Source organism: Strongylocentrotus purpuratus, unplaced genomic scaffold (assembly GCF_000002235.5).
Source record: "Strongylocentrotus purpuratus isolate Spur 01 unplaced genomic scaffold, Spur_5.0 spur5_scaffold_4, whole genome shotgun sequence".
Taxonomy (NCBI): domain Eukaryota; kingdom Metazoa; phylum Echinodermata; class Echinoidea; order Camarodonta; family Strongylocentrotidae; genus Strongylocentrotus; species Strongylocentrotus purpuratus.
Genome location: NW_022145610.1, coordinates 6,432,097 through 6,450,143, shown reverse-complemented (window position 1 = coordinate 6,450,143; position 18,047 = coordinate 6,432,097). Strand labels below are relative to the sequence as shown.

At 38.2% G+C, this 18,047-nt stretch overlaps 1 protein-coding gene across 2 annotated transcripts in view; it reads right to left on the bottom strand.

The window, feature by feature from the left end:
- The window catches only part of LOC576973 (sarcosine dehydrogenase, mitochondrial), a 35,148-nt gene that overhangs the window by 7,165 nt on the left and 9,936 nt on the right, over positions 1-18,047 (bottom strand). For both annotated transcript variants that reach the window (XM_030997620.1, XM_030997621.1), the window contains 5 exons: positions 14,090-14,219; positions 13,589-13,766; positions 9,792-9,933; positions 8,338-8,421; positions 2,106-2,219 (listed from right to left, as the gene is read on the bottom strand). In XM_030997620.1, coding sequence (XP_030853480.1) covers positions 2,106-2,219; positions 8,338-8,421; positions 9,792-9,933; positions 13,589-13,766; positions 14,090-14,219 — 648 coding nt within the window. The remainder of the gene's footprint in view (positions 1-2,105; positions 2,220-8,337; positions 8,422-9,791; positions 9,934-13,588; positions 13,767-14,089; positions 14,220-18,047) is intronic.

Genomic DNA, 18,047 nt, shown 5'->3' with positions numbered 1-18,047 from the left:
AGGTGTTTCACAAAGATCATAAGTTGAACTTATCTCTAAGTTGGACTTAACAATTATGGAAAGCCGTTAGCATCTATTCAAATCTTTTGTAAAAGTTATTTTAAAAGGCAAAAAATGTTGATTCAAATCATTCATATTTTCTATTATCAAGGAGATTTCACGTTCTTGATGTGGAATTTATAAAATATCTAAAATACTTAAATTTTCGCTTTTGAATATATTTCATTTTAAGGCTACAAATGGCTCTCCATAATTTTTAAGTCCAACTTTGAGTTAACTTTGACTTTTGATCTGTGTAAAACACCCCCCTGGTGTATTAATTGGGTACTTAGCAATGCCGGAATAAAATTAATTGTATGGCCCACAGGAAGAACAGGATTAACAATGACGTGGATATAGGATCAAATTGTAAGTAGTTTTAAGTATATACACAATTGTTTTCTTGACATCCGGTCCATTGCCAAGTAGTATACTGTAGTTGCCAGCTTGTTTAATATAATTTTTGTCTACCAACCAATTTGTCTACTGTCACTTTTGTCTACATACAACTGCTATATATTGTGTGTAACCATCTGGAGGACTTGAAAACATTGACACATATCTTAGTTGGTAAATTTTGTTATCGGAACCTGGATTTCTATAGATAAGACCCTTCTCAACTTTCCAACTACCGGGTATGTCAACTTGTAAACTATTCTGTCTGATTATTAGTTGGTCCGATGACTAGTTTGGCTTCCTATTGTTTCTACTACTGCTTTTATTTAGGCCCTTGTCAGCAATTTATTTTTATCAGGACCAAATGAATAATTAACCAGTTAAATGTAAGAGACCGAATGGGCATTACATGAATAAGAGTACATGGTGGACAGTTAAACCCACCACAATGGGCACTGGATAACAAGTTTGTCCAATCTAGAGAAATCCAGGTTCCAAAAACAACAATTACCAACTAAGATATGTGTCAATGTTATAAATATTATAAAATTATATGTCTCTCGAAAGCTCAGGATTCTGTCTTACATGTCATGTCATTTTCATCAAAATCCATCAATTACTTACGACACAGTTGCTTGAGATTTACCCTCTAATTCATACCGTGTCACTTCATAAAAATCCACTGGTTGGAAAGAGCACATCTTAAGCTTTATTTTCATATAAAAAATGATGGGGTATGTTTTAAAAAGATCGTGAAACTTTTAATTCAATTTTGATACGAGAAGAAAGAGAATTTACTGGAGTACACGATCATGTAAATATTAAGAATGGTCACGAGATGGTGCTTGAGCGCAAATCCGATGAATACAGCTGTACCCTGACACTATGAACATTACGGACAAAGAAAGCGGACAAAATACAGTTCCTCAGGTAGACAAAGGAACATCCCTTCACTGCTATTATGTAAAAATGTGTAGAACAGGTGAATATGCGTGTGACACCTGTTCTACACATTTTTACACAATAGCAGTGAAGGGATGTTCCTTTGTCTACCTGGACTTCTTGAAGAGTTTAGAGCCATTTTTAAATGCCATTTACAATTAATTTAAATGGATTTGATGGTCCAAACTTACAGAAATAATTAATCTATATATATATATATATACCCCAGATATGCCGAATTTCAGCCCCTCTTGATAGACACTCTTAAACCAGCCATGTTTCAAAACCCATAAAAACTTGTTCCGGCGACGCAAAAATAGCCATTTGTCCCACGCATCAAAATGGGCTTGATATAATTATTTGAAAAATTCCACAAAAAAAAAAATTTGTCAAAAGAACCTGAAAAAAAATAGGCATGTAGAAATCCATACAGAGAACAGATTTCTTGAAAAGAAAGGTGATTCATCAATTAATTACAAAATTATATCACCTTGAAAATGGTTAATTGCCTAATTACGCAAAATTTGACCATTTCGTCTCTCATGTAAGTGGCCGTATTTTCAAAAGTACTTATTCAAATTTGACAAATGAGGTATCAAAATTCTTCTTTTCATGTGCTCAAAAAGGAAATGGGCAGGGGAAGTGAAATTTAGAAACTTTCAAAATTTCATTGTGATACCTACTGAAATGTCACCTTACAAAAATAGAATAATAAAAACAATACATACCACATTATGGTGTTTGGGGAACTCAAACGTGTAGTCGTCTCTCAGTCTGTCGTTATAGGCATAGTCCTTATGGGCTTCATGGCCATAGCTCCCATAGTAATCATACTCTCTGATCTACAGACAATGAGAATAGTCTTGTTAATGTATATCCCATAGCAGAGCTGGCAACCTTTGGAAGTACAAATTAGTACTCAGCAGCTCCAAAATTAGTATTTTTCAACCGGCCTTCCTTTCACCTATTAAAAGCCTATTGATGTCGTAACGCAGCGCAAATGCATACCGTAAAGACCATATTTTTGCTGTAATTAGTTTTTTTTATAAACATATTCAATTGTACATGTTCATCTATATTGTTTTAACTGCAAACTCAGTTCTTTTTAGTTCCAAGCTCTTGCTTCAGCCACAAAATCACCTTGAAGATTCACACACAAGTGACTATAAGCCACTCCATATAAAATGATGCACTGAATTCACAATATGGCTCTTGTAAAAATCTGCAATAATGCAGAAATGCCAACCTCTTGACACAAAAAAACAGACCGAGTATCCTAAAAAAAAAAAAATCAGATTTTGGAGAGAAAAATCAGATTTTCACGAAAACTTGACACTACCAACGGCCGGTTGGCCCCGGGCCAGTAAAATATCAGTAAAATGTGATACTGGTACGTACGGTCAAGTAAAATGTTTGCTCTTTCATTAAAATTTTGAAAGAAAATTGTAAAGCAAAGTTTTTGTTTGGGTTGCAGGGGTTTACTTGTACATGTTTCTATGCGATTCCGTGGTTTTTATGGGTATAAATTTTTTTATTTTTTATATATATATATATATCTATAGTTAAAAAAAAAAAAAATCGTATTTCAAGAGTTGATATCGTATTATCGTATTCCACTCTTATTATTGTACTAAATACAATTAAGTTGTACTGGTTGGCACCTCTGCCATAGTTATAACACAATATGGTCCTTGACTAGTCAGGTCTATCACCCTGATGACAAACCCTGTACCCTACAAATGACATACAGCATACTCAACTGTGTAAGGGGACAAAAGGAGGATATAGAACTCTATACAGTATAGCAATTTCTTTGAAGGGACTTTCAAATTGTCCTCAAATTTGTCACACTATTTAAACGGGTCAATGTCGCTATTCATAAGGACCGCTATTCATAAGGTCCGCTATTCATAAGGTCCACTATTCATAAGGACCGCTATTCATAAGGTCCGCTTTTCATAATTGGAGAAAAGGGTCATTATTCATAAGGGTCATTATTCAGAAGGACCGCTATTCATAATCAAAGAAGAGGGTCGGTATTCATAATAGGAGAAGAGGGTCGCTGTTCATAATACGACGTGAGGGTCGCTATTCATAAGGGTCCCTATTCATAATATTACAAAAGGGTCGGTATTCATAACACAGAAAGAGGGTCGCTATTCATAATGGAAAATGAGGGTCGCTATTCATAAGGGTCATTATTCATAAGGGTCAGTATTCATAATCAATGAAAAGGGTCGCTATTCATAATAGGAGAAGAGGGTCGCTATTCACAATACGACATGAGGGTCGCTATTCATAATAGGAGAAGAGGGTCGCTATTCATAATAGGAGAAGAGGGTCGCTATTCATAATACGACATGAGGGTCGCTATTCATAATAGGAGAAGAGGGTCGCTATTCATAATAGGAAAAGAGGGTCGCTATTCATAATAGGAGTAGGGGGTCGCTATTCATAAAAGGAAAAGGGGGTCGCTATTCATAATACGACATGAGGGTTGCTATTCATAATAGGAGAAGAGGGTTGCTATTCATAATAGGACATGAGGGTCGCTATTTATAATAGGAGAAGAGGGTCGCTATTCATAATATGAAATGAGGGTCGCTATTCATAATACGACATGAGGGTCGCTATTCATAATAGGATAAGAGGGTCGCTATTCATAATACGAAATGAGGGTCGCTATTCATAACAGGAGTAGAAGGTCGCTATTCATAACAGGAGAAGAGGGTCGGTATTCATAATAGGAGTAGGGGTCGCTATTCATAATAGGAGAAGAGGGTCGCTATTCATAATAGGAGTAGAGGGTCGCTATTCATAATAGGAGTAGAGGGTTGCTATTCATAATACAAAATGAGGGTCGCTATTCATAATAGGAGTAGAGGGTCGCTATTCATAATAGGAGTAGAGGGTTGCTATTCATAATACAAAATGAGGGTCGCTATTCATAATAAGAAATGAGGGTCGCTATTCATAATAGGAGAAGAGGGTCGCTATTCATAATACCGAAAAAAAAAAAATGACATAAGCAATAAACTAAATGTTAATAAGAAAGCGACATACTGGATAGAGGACACCCCATGGCTACAGCATAGGCCGGAGGGGGGGGGGTAAGCCACATGGTCCCAAACATTTGAAATAAATATTTATTGAAAACTCACATTTCTGAAGAAAGAAAGGCATGCCTAAATAATGAACGTGTCCCATCATTTCGGTCACCAGCCCCCCCCTATTGGAAAATTCTTGATCCGCGCCGGGGCGTACTGATGGGGGGGGGGGGGAGGGGGCTTGGTAGGTAGATACTAGGCTTATGGTCAGGTCCAATCCCGCTCAATAGTTTGTAGGTCCATAAGTCCTAATACAAATTACTTTCTACAAAAAAATTATTGTCGTATAAACAATTACTAGTTTCTTAAATAGCAAGCTAAAATGGATAATGGGCCTGCTTGGCGTACTTAATATCTCAGTGGCGTAGCCTGGATAAGATCAGTCGGGGGCAGGGTGGTGGGGCAAGATTTCCAACAAGGAGGACAATTTACGATAGGACTACATGTGTGTTATGTTTTACTTTTATTTTTCCTCACCACATGAGCTCTATATAATTATCAAAGATAACAGATAAAATATAACTACTTTAAAAAGAGACAACTATTCAGGGTTATATGACGCCCCCCCCTACAGGACCAGGAACGTAGCCACGGGGGGGGGGGGGGGGGGGGGGGAGCAACTATTAAGAATAGCGATCCTATACTTCTATTATGAATAGCGAACCTCATTTCTTTTTATGAATATCGAACTTCATTTCGTATTATGAATATGCGACCCTCTTCTCCTATTATGAATAGCGACCCTCTTCTATTATGAATAAGCGAACCTCATTTCGTATTATGAATAGCCACCCCTTACTCCTATTATGAATAGCGACCCTCTCCTCCTATAATGAATAGCGACCCTCATTTCTTATTATGAATAGCGACCCTCATTTCGTATTATGAATAGCGACCCTCTTCTCCTATTATGAATAGCGACCCTCTTCTCCTATTATGAATAGCGAACCTCATTTTGTATTATGAATAGCGACCCTCTTCTCCTATTATGAATAGCGACCCTCTTCTCCTATTATAAATAGCGACCCTCTTCTCCTATTATGAATAGCGAACCTCATTTCGTATTATGAATAGCGACCCTCATTTCGTATTATGAATAGCGGCCCCTTACTCCTATTATGAATAGCGACCCTCTTCTCCTATTATAAATAGCGACCCTCTTCTCCTATTATGAATAGCGAACCTCATTTCGTATTATGAATAGCGACCCTCATTTCGTATTATGAATAGCGACCCTCTTCTCCTATTATGAATAGCGACCCTCTTCTCCTATTATGAATAGCAACCCTCTTCTCCTATTATGAATAGCGACCCTCTTCTCCTATTATGAATAGCGACCCTCTTCTCCTATTATGAATAGCAACCCTCTTCTCCTATTATGAATAGCGACCCTCTCCTCCTATTATGAATAGCGACCCTCTTCTCCTATTATGAATAGCGACCCTCTTCTCCTATTATGAATAGCGACCCTCTTCTCCTATTATGAATAGCGACCCTCTTCTCCTATTATGAATAGCGACCCTCATTTCTTGTTATGAATAGCGACCCTCATTTCGTATTATGAATAGCGACCCTCATTTCGTATTATGAATAGCGACCCTCTTCTCCTATTATGAATAGCGACCCTCTTCTCCTATTATGAATAGCGACCCTCATTTCTTATTATGAATAGCGACCCTCATTTCGTATTATGAATAGCGACCCTCTTCTCCTATTATGAATAGCGAACCTCATTTCGTATTATGAATAGCGACCCTCATTTCGTATTATGAATAGCGACCCTCTTCTCCTATTATGAATAGCGACCCTCTTCTCCTATTATGAATAGCAACCCTCTTCTCCTATTATGAATAGCGACCCTCTTCTCCTATTATGAATAGCGACCCTCTTCTCCTATTATGAATAGCAACCCTCTTCTCCTATTATGAATAGCGACCCTCTTCTCCTATTATGAATAGCGACCCTCTTCTCCTATTATGAATAGCGACCCTCTTCTCCTATTATGAATAGCGACCCTCTTCTCCTATTATGAATAGCGACCCTCATTTCTTGTTATGAATAGCGACCCTCATTTCGTATTATGAATAGCGACCCTCATTTCGTATTATGAATAGCGACCCTCTTCTCCTATTATGAATAGCGACCCTCTTCTCCTATTATGAATAGCGACCCTCATTTCTTATTATGAATAGCGACCCTCATTTCGTATTATGAATAGCGACCCTCTTCTCCTATTATGAATAGCGACCCTCTTTCCCTATTATGAATAGCGACCCTCATTTCTTATTATGAATAGCGACCCTCATTTCGTATTATGAATAGCGACCCTCTTCCCGTGTTATGAATAGCGACCCTTATAAGTAATGAACCTTATTTTGTATTATGAATAGCGACCCTCTCGTCGTATTATGAATAGTGACCCTGATTTCATATTATGAATAGCGGTCCTTATGATTAATGACCCTTAATATGAATTATGAATAGCGACCCTCATCTCACGTTATGAATAGCGGTCCTTATGATTAACGACCCTTATTTCTTTATGAATAGCGACCCTCTTTTGCCATTATGAATAGCGGACCAGGAAGTACGGGAATTTACACGTTATGAATAACGGTCCTTATGAATAGCGGACCTTATGAATAGCGGTCCTTATGAATAGCGAATAGACCCCATTTAAACATGCCCTTTTCTTTATTTTACCCAAGTATCAATTCAAAAGTTTACTTTATTTCTAAAGTTATAAAGATCAAAATGAGACCAGTAGCCAGGGTCTTAAACAATGCAAATGAAAGTTCTGGAAAAACTGCCACTTTTAGATTTGGTGTTTCTGAAGTTAGAGATTACATGAAGAAATTGTTGTCTTTTAGCCCTTAATAAATACATGGACCTGTCCTTGATGATACTAGGGTAAAGAAACCCTAATTCCCAAAGTAACCTAATGTACATGTACATTCCAGAACAAAAGAATACATTAGAAATAAAACCATAGATATAATAATAAGAAATAAATAACAATAACATACAAAAAGAAAATGATGAATTTTGAACTCTTTTTTTGGATATGAGCAGTGATACGCAGAACAGAGAATAAGCCTTGAATCTGTTTGAAAAAGAATAGACATATCATTGAGCAGGTCAGTAATTACATCTACTTAGGACAAAATATCACAGAAGATGCCAGATGCGAAGCAGAAATTAAAAGAAGAATAGAAATAGCTCAGAAAATACATTTCTGGCAATGAAAGGATTATTTACAGTATAGAAAGGTGAACTTTGCGCTTAGGGTTAAGACTAGTAAACTATATGTATGGTCTGTCCTATTGTATGGAGCAGAAACATGGATAATAAGCAAGGCCATGAGAAATAGAATAACATCTTTTGAAATATGAATTTACAGGAGAATGATGAAAATATGAATAATATTCTACAGTGAGAACATGGGTAAAATGATTTGTTTTTCAGTGCTCCACATACATTCAACAAAAAATAAAAACAAATCGCTTAATTTGCATATTCATAATTTATGCAAATTAACCTATGCACTTTTAAATACCACAAAAATAATGGAACTTCAGCGATTTGAAATGAAGGACACATTTAATCAAATTTCAAGATTCTTCACAAGTCAAGAGACAAATATGTAGTCTTCTGTAAAATGCATAAAATTAGCATTTTGCATAATCAATTATACTATAACCACAAAAATGTGCATATTAGGAAAAAACTAATTATCTTGTTCCATACGTGAATATCTACAAACATGCAAATTTTTGTGTTCATCAGACATTTGAGGGCCAAGATCATGGGGGGGGGGGGGCCAGTACAGTAAGGGTTAAGCTTGGATACTGACCTCTGCTTTCCCTTCTGGTGTGAAGTATCCGGGTCTCTCCCAACCAAGAGCTTCCTGGTACACACATCCAGCATCTGACAATACCTGCAAGTACACACAAGGAGGAGTTCTCATCAGGATCAATTCTCTCTAGAGTTTATATTCATTTGAAACTTGAAAGAATTTTTCAATTAAAATATGATTGCGTTTTGATGGCATCTCGACATTCTAGGATTTTCAAAAATAACAAATGTGAACTATCCATGTCTCTGCAATCTGAGAGCTTCCTGGTACACACATCACAATACCTGGAAGTCAAGAAAAGGTAGAGTTTTGCTTGGGGAATAAATCTGATTTCTCTCTGAGGTAGCTTAGTAAAATTTAGTGGAACGAAAAGGTGGGTCTCGGATCCCAAACCAAATTGTTGTTGATATACCATATTAATTTTTATATTATTTAGACAAGGCAAGGTTATTTTACAAGCTCAATACCTTCATGATGGCTTAGATATTACATTTTGCCTTTCAGAGGCGTATTTGTGTGATGATGGGGATTTACGCCTTTTTTGAGGCACAAGTATGGTGCCAAATTTCTGTATAAAAAAAGGTGCAGGCTCCTCGAATAGAATCAATGTTATCACATTTGCTAAATGAGGTAACTTTTGAGGCATGTTTCAACTTCTGATAAGGGAACAAATTTGGTCAAGACAAGTCTTTCTGAGATTACAATCATTTGAAAGAACTTTTCTGGAAACAAATATAATAATAATAATATTCCGCTTTTATATAGCGCTTAATACAAATGTCTCCAAGTGCTTTACAGATATACTTTTACCCCGGTCATTTGATTCGATACTAGCCCGCACACACTGTGTCCACAATGATTTGCATTTGTGTTTGCAGAGCATAGCTTGCAATGATCTAGAATTTACATGATTAATAATTCTAAATGAGTAAATTGACATTCGGACTTTCTTCCAAAACATCACAGCTGCTGATGTTTTTTATTTTTTACTTTGTCAATCTTGTTCTGGGTATTCCTCTTCTTCTAGAACCTTTAAATGTACTTTAGCTGCTCTAGGCCATCTATCTGTCTTCTGATCAGGACGAAACAAGCACAGACGATGAAAGTAAACAGAATCATATAAACATTGTGTGACAACTAGTCCTTGTCAACTGAGGGGAGAAGGGGGGGGGGGCAAGTTGGCTCAGTTGGTAAAGCCTCTGTCTATCATAAAAGATTGTGGGTTTGAATCTAAGGCAGGTGGATGACTGAAGCATATGTTTGTGGGTTAACATGCCCTCCCCCCCCTCTCGTTTCAGAGACAAAGGCTATATTACGGAGGAAAACACTAAGATATAAGGCATTAAATGGAGAAGGAGAGACCCGAGGGTGACAGGGATTTAGTTTCCTTTCCCCCTCCCTGGGACCAAAAATCCTCATGTATCATTATTGTTAAATAGCAGGCTACCTACCTGGTGGAGAGCATCTTTTCTCTTGTTCCTTCCTGCTAAGGGCTGATCATGGGGGAACACTGTTGAGTAGTTCTTAGCGTATGCTTCATGGCTCCTCTCCTTAATCCAAGTCTTATCATGAACGAGGGATCTGGAAAATCTCCTGAAAAAAAAATTACAACAAAACAAAATGAATTGTCTTTTTATCATACAGAAACTTTTATTTATTTCTTGTTTATTTTTTATTTATGCCTTGTTTCTGCTCAATTTCACCTTTCTTGATTGTGCTAATTGCCATCCACATGGTACACAAACAACTATTGTATACATTTGCACAAATACGCAAGTTTACAGTCTCTTATGTACATAGTTGCGATTGATATCAAGAAGGGCCCCGATAGTTCTAGACATAGTCCAGCAGTTTAAAAGTAGATATTCATTGATTTTAAAAACTAACTTTATTTTAATCATTGAAAAGTTAAAACTTTGATTCGACAAGGTTTTCAAAATTCAATGCTTGGAAACATTCGAAGTAATGATTATTACAAATTATAAAACGCTTAAATACAGCCCCGGCATAGCACCTGAAGAGCTCTCCGAACGCTGCCGAGATGTGTGAGATCACAGGATAATTTGCACAAGCATATGATGTCCCATGACATCTCACACATTTTCAGTGCCTGTTTTTTCATCTTCTCTTGAGTTCTTTCTCTTACTTCGCTACCGTCAGGCTAAATGTATAATCTATTGCCTCACTCTAAACCCCGCGCATGTTTTCATTTTGATGAAAAATGCAGCGATACAAAAATAAAGGAATCTGTCGCTTGTAAACAAAATAAGACGCCATGTCTGGCGAATCTCTTGTATATCCCAGCTGCTATGGAGGTGATTGTATTTGTATTTTTATAAATCACTTGATATGTAGTTGACCTAAAATTTGTATGATGGCCATCTATTAGATTACCAGTTTCCATAGCTGCCAACGTTTGGAAGTTTCAATTAGTAACATTTAAAGAGAAGGTTGAGTTCTGGGAAGAGGTGAAAAATAATTTGTGAGTGTTGTTCATTCTTATTATGCAAGTGTGGAAGAACATCAGATAAGGCATGTTCCCTGAAAAGCATGGCTTTTCAAATGCCTTCATATTCTAAATATGCATGTAACATCGTAAAAATCGGGGGGCCGGCTTTTTACGCCACGTGTTCGTGTAGTCCCATATACATCTTTCTGTGTACAGTGTTTGTAACTTTACCAAGACTTGGCCAAATTTCTTATCATTTTGATGATTCCAGAACCTTGCAATACACACAAATTCTTATATGCTAGACGATCAACCTTTTCTGGTCAGTTCCACACCGTTTCTTTCACAATGCAATCGCATGACCAGAACTCAACTTCATCTTTAAGTAAAACTGAATATCATGTGCGTGAAGCGCACATCACGAGCACAAAGTCCCTTTTGCTGGGGTCCAGGGCCTGCTTTAGGGCCCTGGAAGCTCTGGGGTCCTAGATGCTCTCTGGTGCAATCTGAGCCTATTTTAGGCACTATTCCCCATAAAATTCAACCTAAGTTTAACACTTGACTTATTGACGAACACCACTTACATCCAGGCGCGCCGGAAGCAGTTTGGGATTGGGGGGGGGGGGGGCAAACATTCCAGGGGGCTCACCTTCCAGGGGCAGTGATGTAATGAGCAAAAACGTTTGGAAGGGGGGGGGCAAAAGAAAAATATGCATCACCACCACTCTTACACGTTACATGCAGGCCCCGCGGAACGTTTTTCAATGTGGAGTATTAACGATCAGGTAGAGCGTAAATTGGCTTGGGGTCCAGGGTCAGAGCCTCGGCAGGGGGTCAAGGGCCTGAGCCCCTGGAAGCTCAGGGTTTTTAGGCATTAAATTAGGCCAAATAAGCATATTTAGATACCTTATTTGTGACACTGGCAGGTCACTAATTGGCGGAGAGTCCAGGGAGGAGAGCCCCCGGAAGCTCAGGGGTTTTAGGTAGTACGGTCGGATGAGCATTCAGGGAACCGCCTTAGGGCCCTTGGTGGGTCCAGGGGGCAGAGCCCCCGGAAGCTCGGGGGTTTTAGGCATTTAATGAGCAAATTTTGATACCTCATTTGTGAAATTGGCAGGTCACTTATTTTTTCTCTATTCCTTTCTTTTTATCTGTAACATACTTTTTCAAAAAGTAAGGGGGCTCAGACCATGACATGACCAAGGCTTCTAAATAAGCATATTTTTCGCCCGACTGTAAATTTGGGAATTTCTAATTTTCCAATAAACAAAATTGAGAACAAATACTGGAAAATCAAGACATTTCAGCAACATTTGTAAATCACTGGTACAGAATAAGAAATAACCCCCCCCCCCCCACTCAGTATGCCACTGTTCATGGGCTCATGTCTTCTCACCCCTATAACACAAAATAGACACGCTTTCCCATTCTCTCACGATACACCTACGATATGCGCGTATCGCTATTATAAAAACCTCCATTGATAAATATAGGTGGCATGTGCAATGTTTAGGAAATTTAATTCCTGTTAACTTTCCTTTTCTTTGAATGGAATTTTATATGTGATTTTTATTCAAGTCTTTATTATTGTTATGTTCTTTTGGGTGAAAAATACAACCATCTTTACTCCTTTACTGCTTTTTTTTTTTTGGAGGGAGGGGGGCATTTTGGGGGGGCAAAAATGCGTTTTGCCCCCCAAAAACTTCCGGGGCCTATGCTTACATCTACTGTACTCTCCCATACTACTCATTTAGAGCTCTGTATGTTGCAGATTTTGCTCTCTTCTTGTCCTCTTTTGCGCTCCATCTTATTCACAAGGATATCCTGTTTGTAACCAACAACGCAACACGGTAAATTCAACTCTAGCACATGCATGTACTGAATTGCTGTTCGCGTGTACATTATGTATACCGCATGTGTATTGAAATACAGCTAGCTGTGTGTTAAGCGAATGGTCTTCCGCTCTCATTCGAGGGCGCTATTCAATGCGAGCGCGCGCACGTTAGGGTCATAGCTGTAGCTAGAGTGGGTGAGCGGCAGAAGTCGAGTGCGTAGGTGCGTACGTGCTGCATATTTTCCGCCCAGTTGGGCATGTTTATTGACGGTTGTACGGGGTTGTGGATTTTCATTTTGTACATATTTCTATGTGCTATGGCGGGATTTTTGTCAAACGTGGCGGGTTTTTGAGAGATTTCGAAATCGATATCGAAATGGGTCAAATTCGTAACAATAGAAGGGGTATTCGTAATTTCGTAACAAGGATGGGAAATTCATAACAATTACGATTTTTCCGTAACAGTTGGCAGCTATGAGTTTCTAGTGATACATTAGTTGACATATTGTGATTTTCTTTGAATTTCCACAGCATTTGACTAAAGATAAGAAGGTCAGGGTTCTGGGCTCCCACAGAGTATCTCTATATTTTGTTTGATGATGATTGTTTTAGCTGACGACTCTAAGTCCTATCTGAGGGACTTAGTAATGGGTATCAATGCCTTACCAAAGGACACAAGCACATTGGCTTGGTTTTGAACCCGGGACTTCCTGGTTACGAGACCACTGCTCTACCACTGGGCCATTGCGACAAGCGCCTCTTTAAATTAGAATGTACTTTATGGATGCCTGATTAGAGGACATTCCTTGAATGATGTGAGCTTTTAAAATAATTAGCCTATATTAAGCTAAAGCCAAGATGATAAGGGAACACCTTGCATAGAGGAAGGGAAGCCCATCATAATATTATCTTTTTCAAATTCATTGAAAATTTGGCAAACTCTTTTCCCTATGTTCTGTTCTTACCTGATGTCATAGCCATACATGTCAAGATCTGGCCTACCGTTGACAATCCACTTAGCAAGCTCCCTGCCAGACCCTCCTCCAAGCATGAGACCTGAGCTATTGAACGCACACCCGTGGTAGAAACCTCGAAGTTCTGGAGCCTCGCCCAACAATGGTTTGTGATCTGGTGTGAAAGACTCTGATAAACAGAAACACCAAAATTAAATTTAAATTAGATTGCCCCCACACAATGTATACACATTCTCCACTCCCAGGGGAGCATTCCAGCCAGGCACCATTTCACAGTTGCTCACAATGATGAACACAAAATGACTTATGCACCTTACCAGGTACCCATTTGACACCTGGATGGAGAGTGGCAAATATGGCTTTATGTCTTGAAAAAAGTATTAGTGCAGGGCTGGGATTCAAACCCTCAACCCTTGACTGAGAGTCAAGTGAGTGAACCACTACACCATAGCATCTCCACATACTGAGCTGTAAAGCAACCCTTCTACATACCTGGACCGCATACGGTGGACTTGATTCCTGTCTCACCAATGACAGGTACTCTTTGTACGTTACCATCAATGTGAGTGCTAAAGACGTCCCAGTCAAGATCGTATAGGGAGAAGGCAAAGTCGTTGTTCATCTGAAAAAAAGAAAATAAGATCAGGTAATATGGAATCATTTTTAATACACCAGGCACCCTATTAGTAAGTTTCACATTAATAATAAGTTAGAGCAACTGTTAAAATCTACTGAAATCATTGCATTTGATTGCCTATGAGCATATTTGATACACAGATGTGAAAGTTGGTATCAATAAAAAGGTTTATGATTCACATCCCAGATCATACATGTAGTATGCACAAGGTGCAAAGTCACAATAAAGGACCCCAAATATCTACAGAATATTAAAACATGGAGATGTCCCACTTTGTGCATTTTAAAATAATCACTGCAAAAATGAACAATGATTACATCATCAACATTTTGAGTTATCGCACAACTACTTCCCAATATTTAGCAAATGTAAGAGCCAGGTTGTTGGCCTCTGCCAGGTTCCTCCCAGTGCACTGCATAATAATGATTACATGAACGTATCTCCTGTGTTTTTCTCAGTGGATTCTGCAATTTCGTACAAACAGTCTTATCTGCTCAAAAGCAAATAGTTTCAACAAATTGGCTAACAAGATTATACTGCCATCAATAATTGCTTTTTTTTTATATTCATGGCAGATTTGTCACAAGTCTGACTTGATTTTGTTCTATTTCAGCATAATCAGTATAATATCCATTCAAATTCTATATATCAACTAGAAATATCGCAATCTGTATTGCCGTGCAATGCAAATGTATCCCCTGGCAGTGGCAGCGATTTTTGTGTCATCCTTTTAATGTTCAAAGGAGGGACAAAGATCCCCTCTCCCCTCCCTGAAACAAAAGGATGACGTGGAGATCGCCACTAGTGGCTCGGACTATTGTCAAGACTAGGAGCAGCATCACCAAAACAATATGTGTGTTGAAAAAAATCTGTCAAGAAATGTGACAGTTAGAGCGCACAGAAGACAGCCACCAAAGTATCACCTTTGACCCTATAACAGATGGAACACAGGTGGCAGCATCACCAAACACTAAAGATGTGTTGATTTTACTAAGACACACCACCGTACAAAATTTTAAAGAAATCCTTCAAGAAATGAGGCAGTAAGAGCGCACAAAAAGGGACAAATGACCTTTGACCCTATAAAGGGTGGAATATTGAGGGCATCACCAAAAAGTAAAGATGTGTAGATTTTTCCAAGATACATCTCTATACAAAATTTGACAGAAATTCATGAAGAAATGTGTTCTGCAGAGTGCACTCATGCCATCCTGCAACATATGATTGTTTGACCTTGTAAAAGGGACACTGGTGGTGGCATCACCAAAAACTATAGGTGCATAGATTTTACTAACATACACAATTTGAAAGAAATCTGTCAAGAAATAATGCAGTTAGACCGCACACCAGAGTGCACACAAGACATCTATCAAAATATGACCTTTGACCCTATAAAAGACAGAACACTGGAGGTAGCATCACCAAAATCTATAAGCTTGTAGATTATACCAAGATACACCTTTGTTCAAACTTTGAACAAAATCACTCAAGAAATGTGGCCTGTAGAGCACACACATACCATCCACAACTACGGATGTTCGACTGCACGCAGTCGTAAATGATGCCTCCGCCATAGAGCAGTTTTACAAACCAAAACAGAAGCAATTTAAACAATTCAAGTTTGATTGTAATCCATTAACAGGTTCTCAGAATATCGTGATTAAAAGCTATTTTTCATATACATGTGTGACCCTTTAAACTTTGACCTCATTACCCTAAAATCTAATCAGTGTATTGGCTCTACAAGATGCATACATGTTCCGAGTTTGATAGTAATCCATCCGTCAATATTGACGATGCGTTCACAAGCTATTTAGCATAAATAATGAGCCTGTGACCTTTGATCTCATGACCCCAAAATCTAATCAGTTCATTGGCTCTGCAAGATACATACATGACCCAAGTTTGGCGCTACTCCATCAATCAATTCTTGAAATAACGCGATCACAAGCTATTTTTGCATACATAATGGGCCCTGTGACCTTTGACCTCGTGACCCCCAAATCTAATCATTTCGCTGGCTCTGTAAGATACATACATGACTCAAGTTAAGCGGTAATCCATCAATCGGTTCTTGAGATAACGCGAACACGAGAACGGGACGTACATACGGATGGACGGACGGACAACCAGAAAACAAAATGCCTCCGGCTACTTTGTAGCGGAGGCATAAAAACATGGCCTTTTACCCTATAGAAGACGGAACACTGGGGGCAGCATCACCCACAATTATTATACCAAGAAAGACCTCCATACAAAATTTGAAAGAAATCCGTCAAGGAATGTGGCAGTTAGAGTGCACACAAGAATATGACACGGCGGCGTAACGCTGCTGAATCCAAAGTACCCTCCGGCATATTCCCGGGGGATACAATAAAGATGTGCATAAGATAACACCTGGCCCCCTTGGACTATAATACTCTTTATCTTTGGCTATGATGATTACTGTTTACACATTTTTCCTGTTTAAAAGACAATACAATACAATAAAATAAAGATGTGCATAAGATAACACCCGGCCCCCTTGGACTATAATAAGCAAATAACTACCGTTGGTGAAGGTGATGGGACAAACTATCACTTCCGAGGCGATCAGGATGTAGCTATCTTTCCGAAGCGAAGCTGAGGAAAGATAGCGTATACATTCTGATCGACGAGGAAGTGATAGTTTGCCATCGCCTGAAACCAAAAGGTGATTATTTGCTTTATATTCCACATCTAAAAACAATATAACTACAACAAGAAAAGGACGTGTATGCATCTACACGAAAGACACCAGGCCCAAATTCACACCAAAAAGGTTAAAAGTTTAACCCAACCCCTTGAGGTTACGGTGCGCGCATGTGTTTGCTTTAATTGCGCTCATTGGTAATGCGCGCTTAATTACGCCTATTTTAGTGCGCTTTTGGATAATCTTCAGTGAAAGTGCGTTGCCCTTTGTAGATAGTACCTCTATCTTTAGTAAAAGTGCGTTGCCCTTTGTAGATAGTAGTACTATCTACAAAGGGCAACAAACTTTTTGCTTCTCCCATCAATGATGGGCGAACTATCTTTGATCACGTGATTTACTTATGACCAGTCGTAGTGCAAGATTCTTAGTATGTGGAATATAATACTCTTTATCTTTGGCTATGATGATTACTGTTTACACATTTTTCCTGTTTAAAAGACAATACAATACAATACAATAAAATAAAGATGTGCATAAGATAACACCTGGCCCCCTTGGACTATAATACTCTTTATCTTTGGCTATGATGATTACTGTTTACACATTTTTCCTGTTTAAAAGACAATACAATACAATAAAATACAATAAAGATGTGCATAAGATAACACCCGGCCCCCTTGGACTATAATACTCTTTATCTTTGGCTATGATGATTACTGTTTACACATTTTTCCTGTTTAAAAGACAATACAATACAATAAAATACAATAAAGATGTGCATAAGATAACACCTGGCCCCCTTGGACTATAATACTCTTTATCTTTGGCTATGATGATTACTGTTTACACATTTTTCCTGTTTAAAAGACAATACAATACAATAAAATACAATAAAGATGTGCATAAGATAACACCTGGCCCCCTTGGACTATAATACTCTTTATCTTTGGCTATGATGATTACTGTTTACACATTTTTCCTGTTTAAAAGACAATACAATACAATAAAATAAAGATGTGCATAAGATAACACCCGGCCCCCTTGGACTATAATACTCTTTATCTTTGGCTATGATGATTACTGTTTACACATTTTTTCTGTTTAAAAGACAATTATTTTGAAAACAATGAATATGTAATATA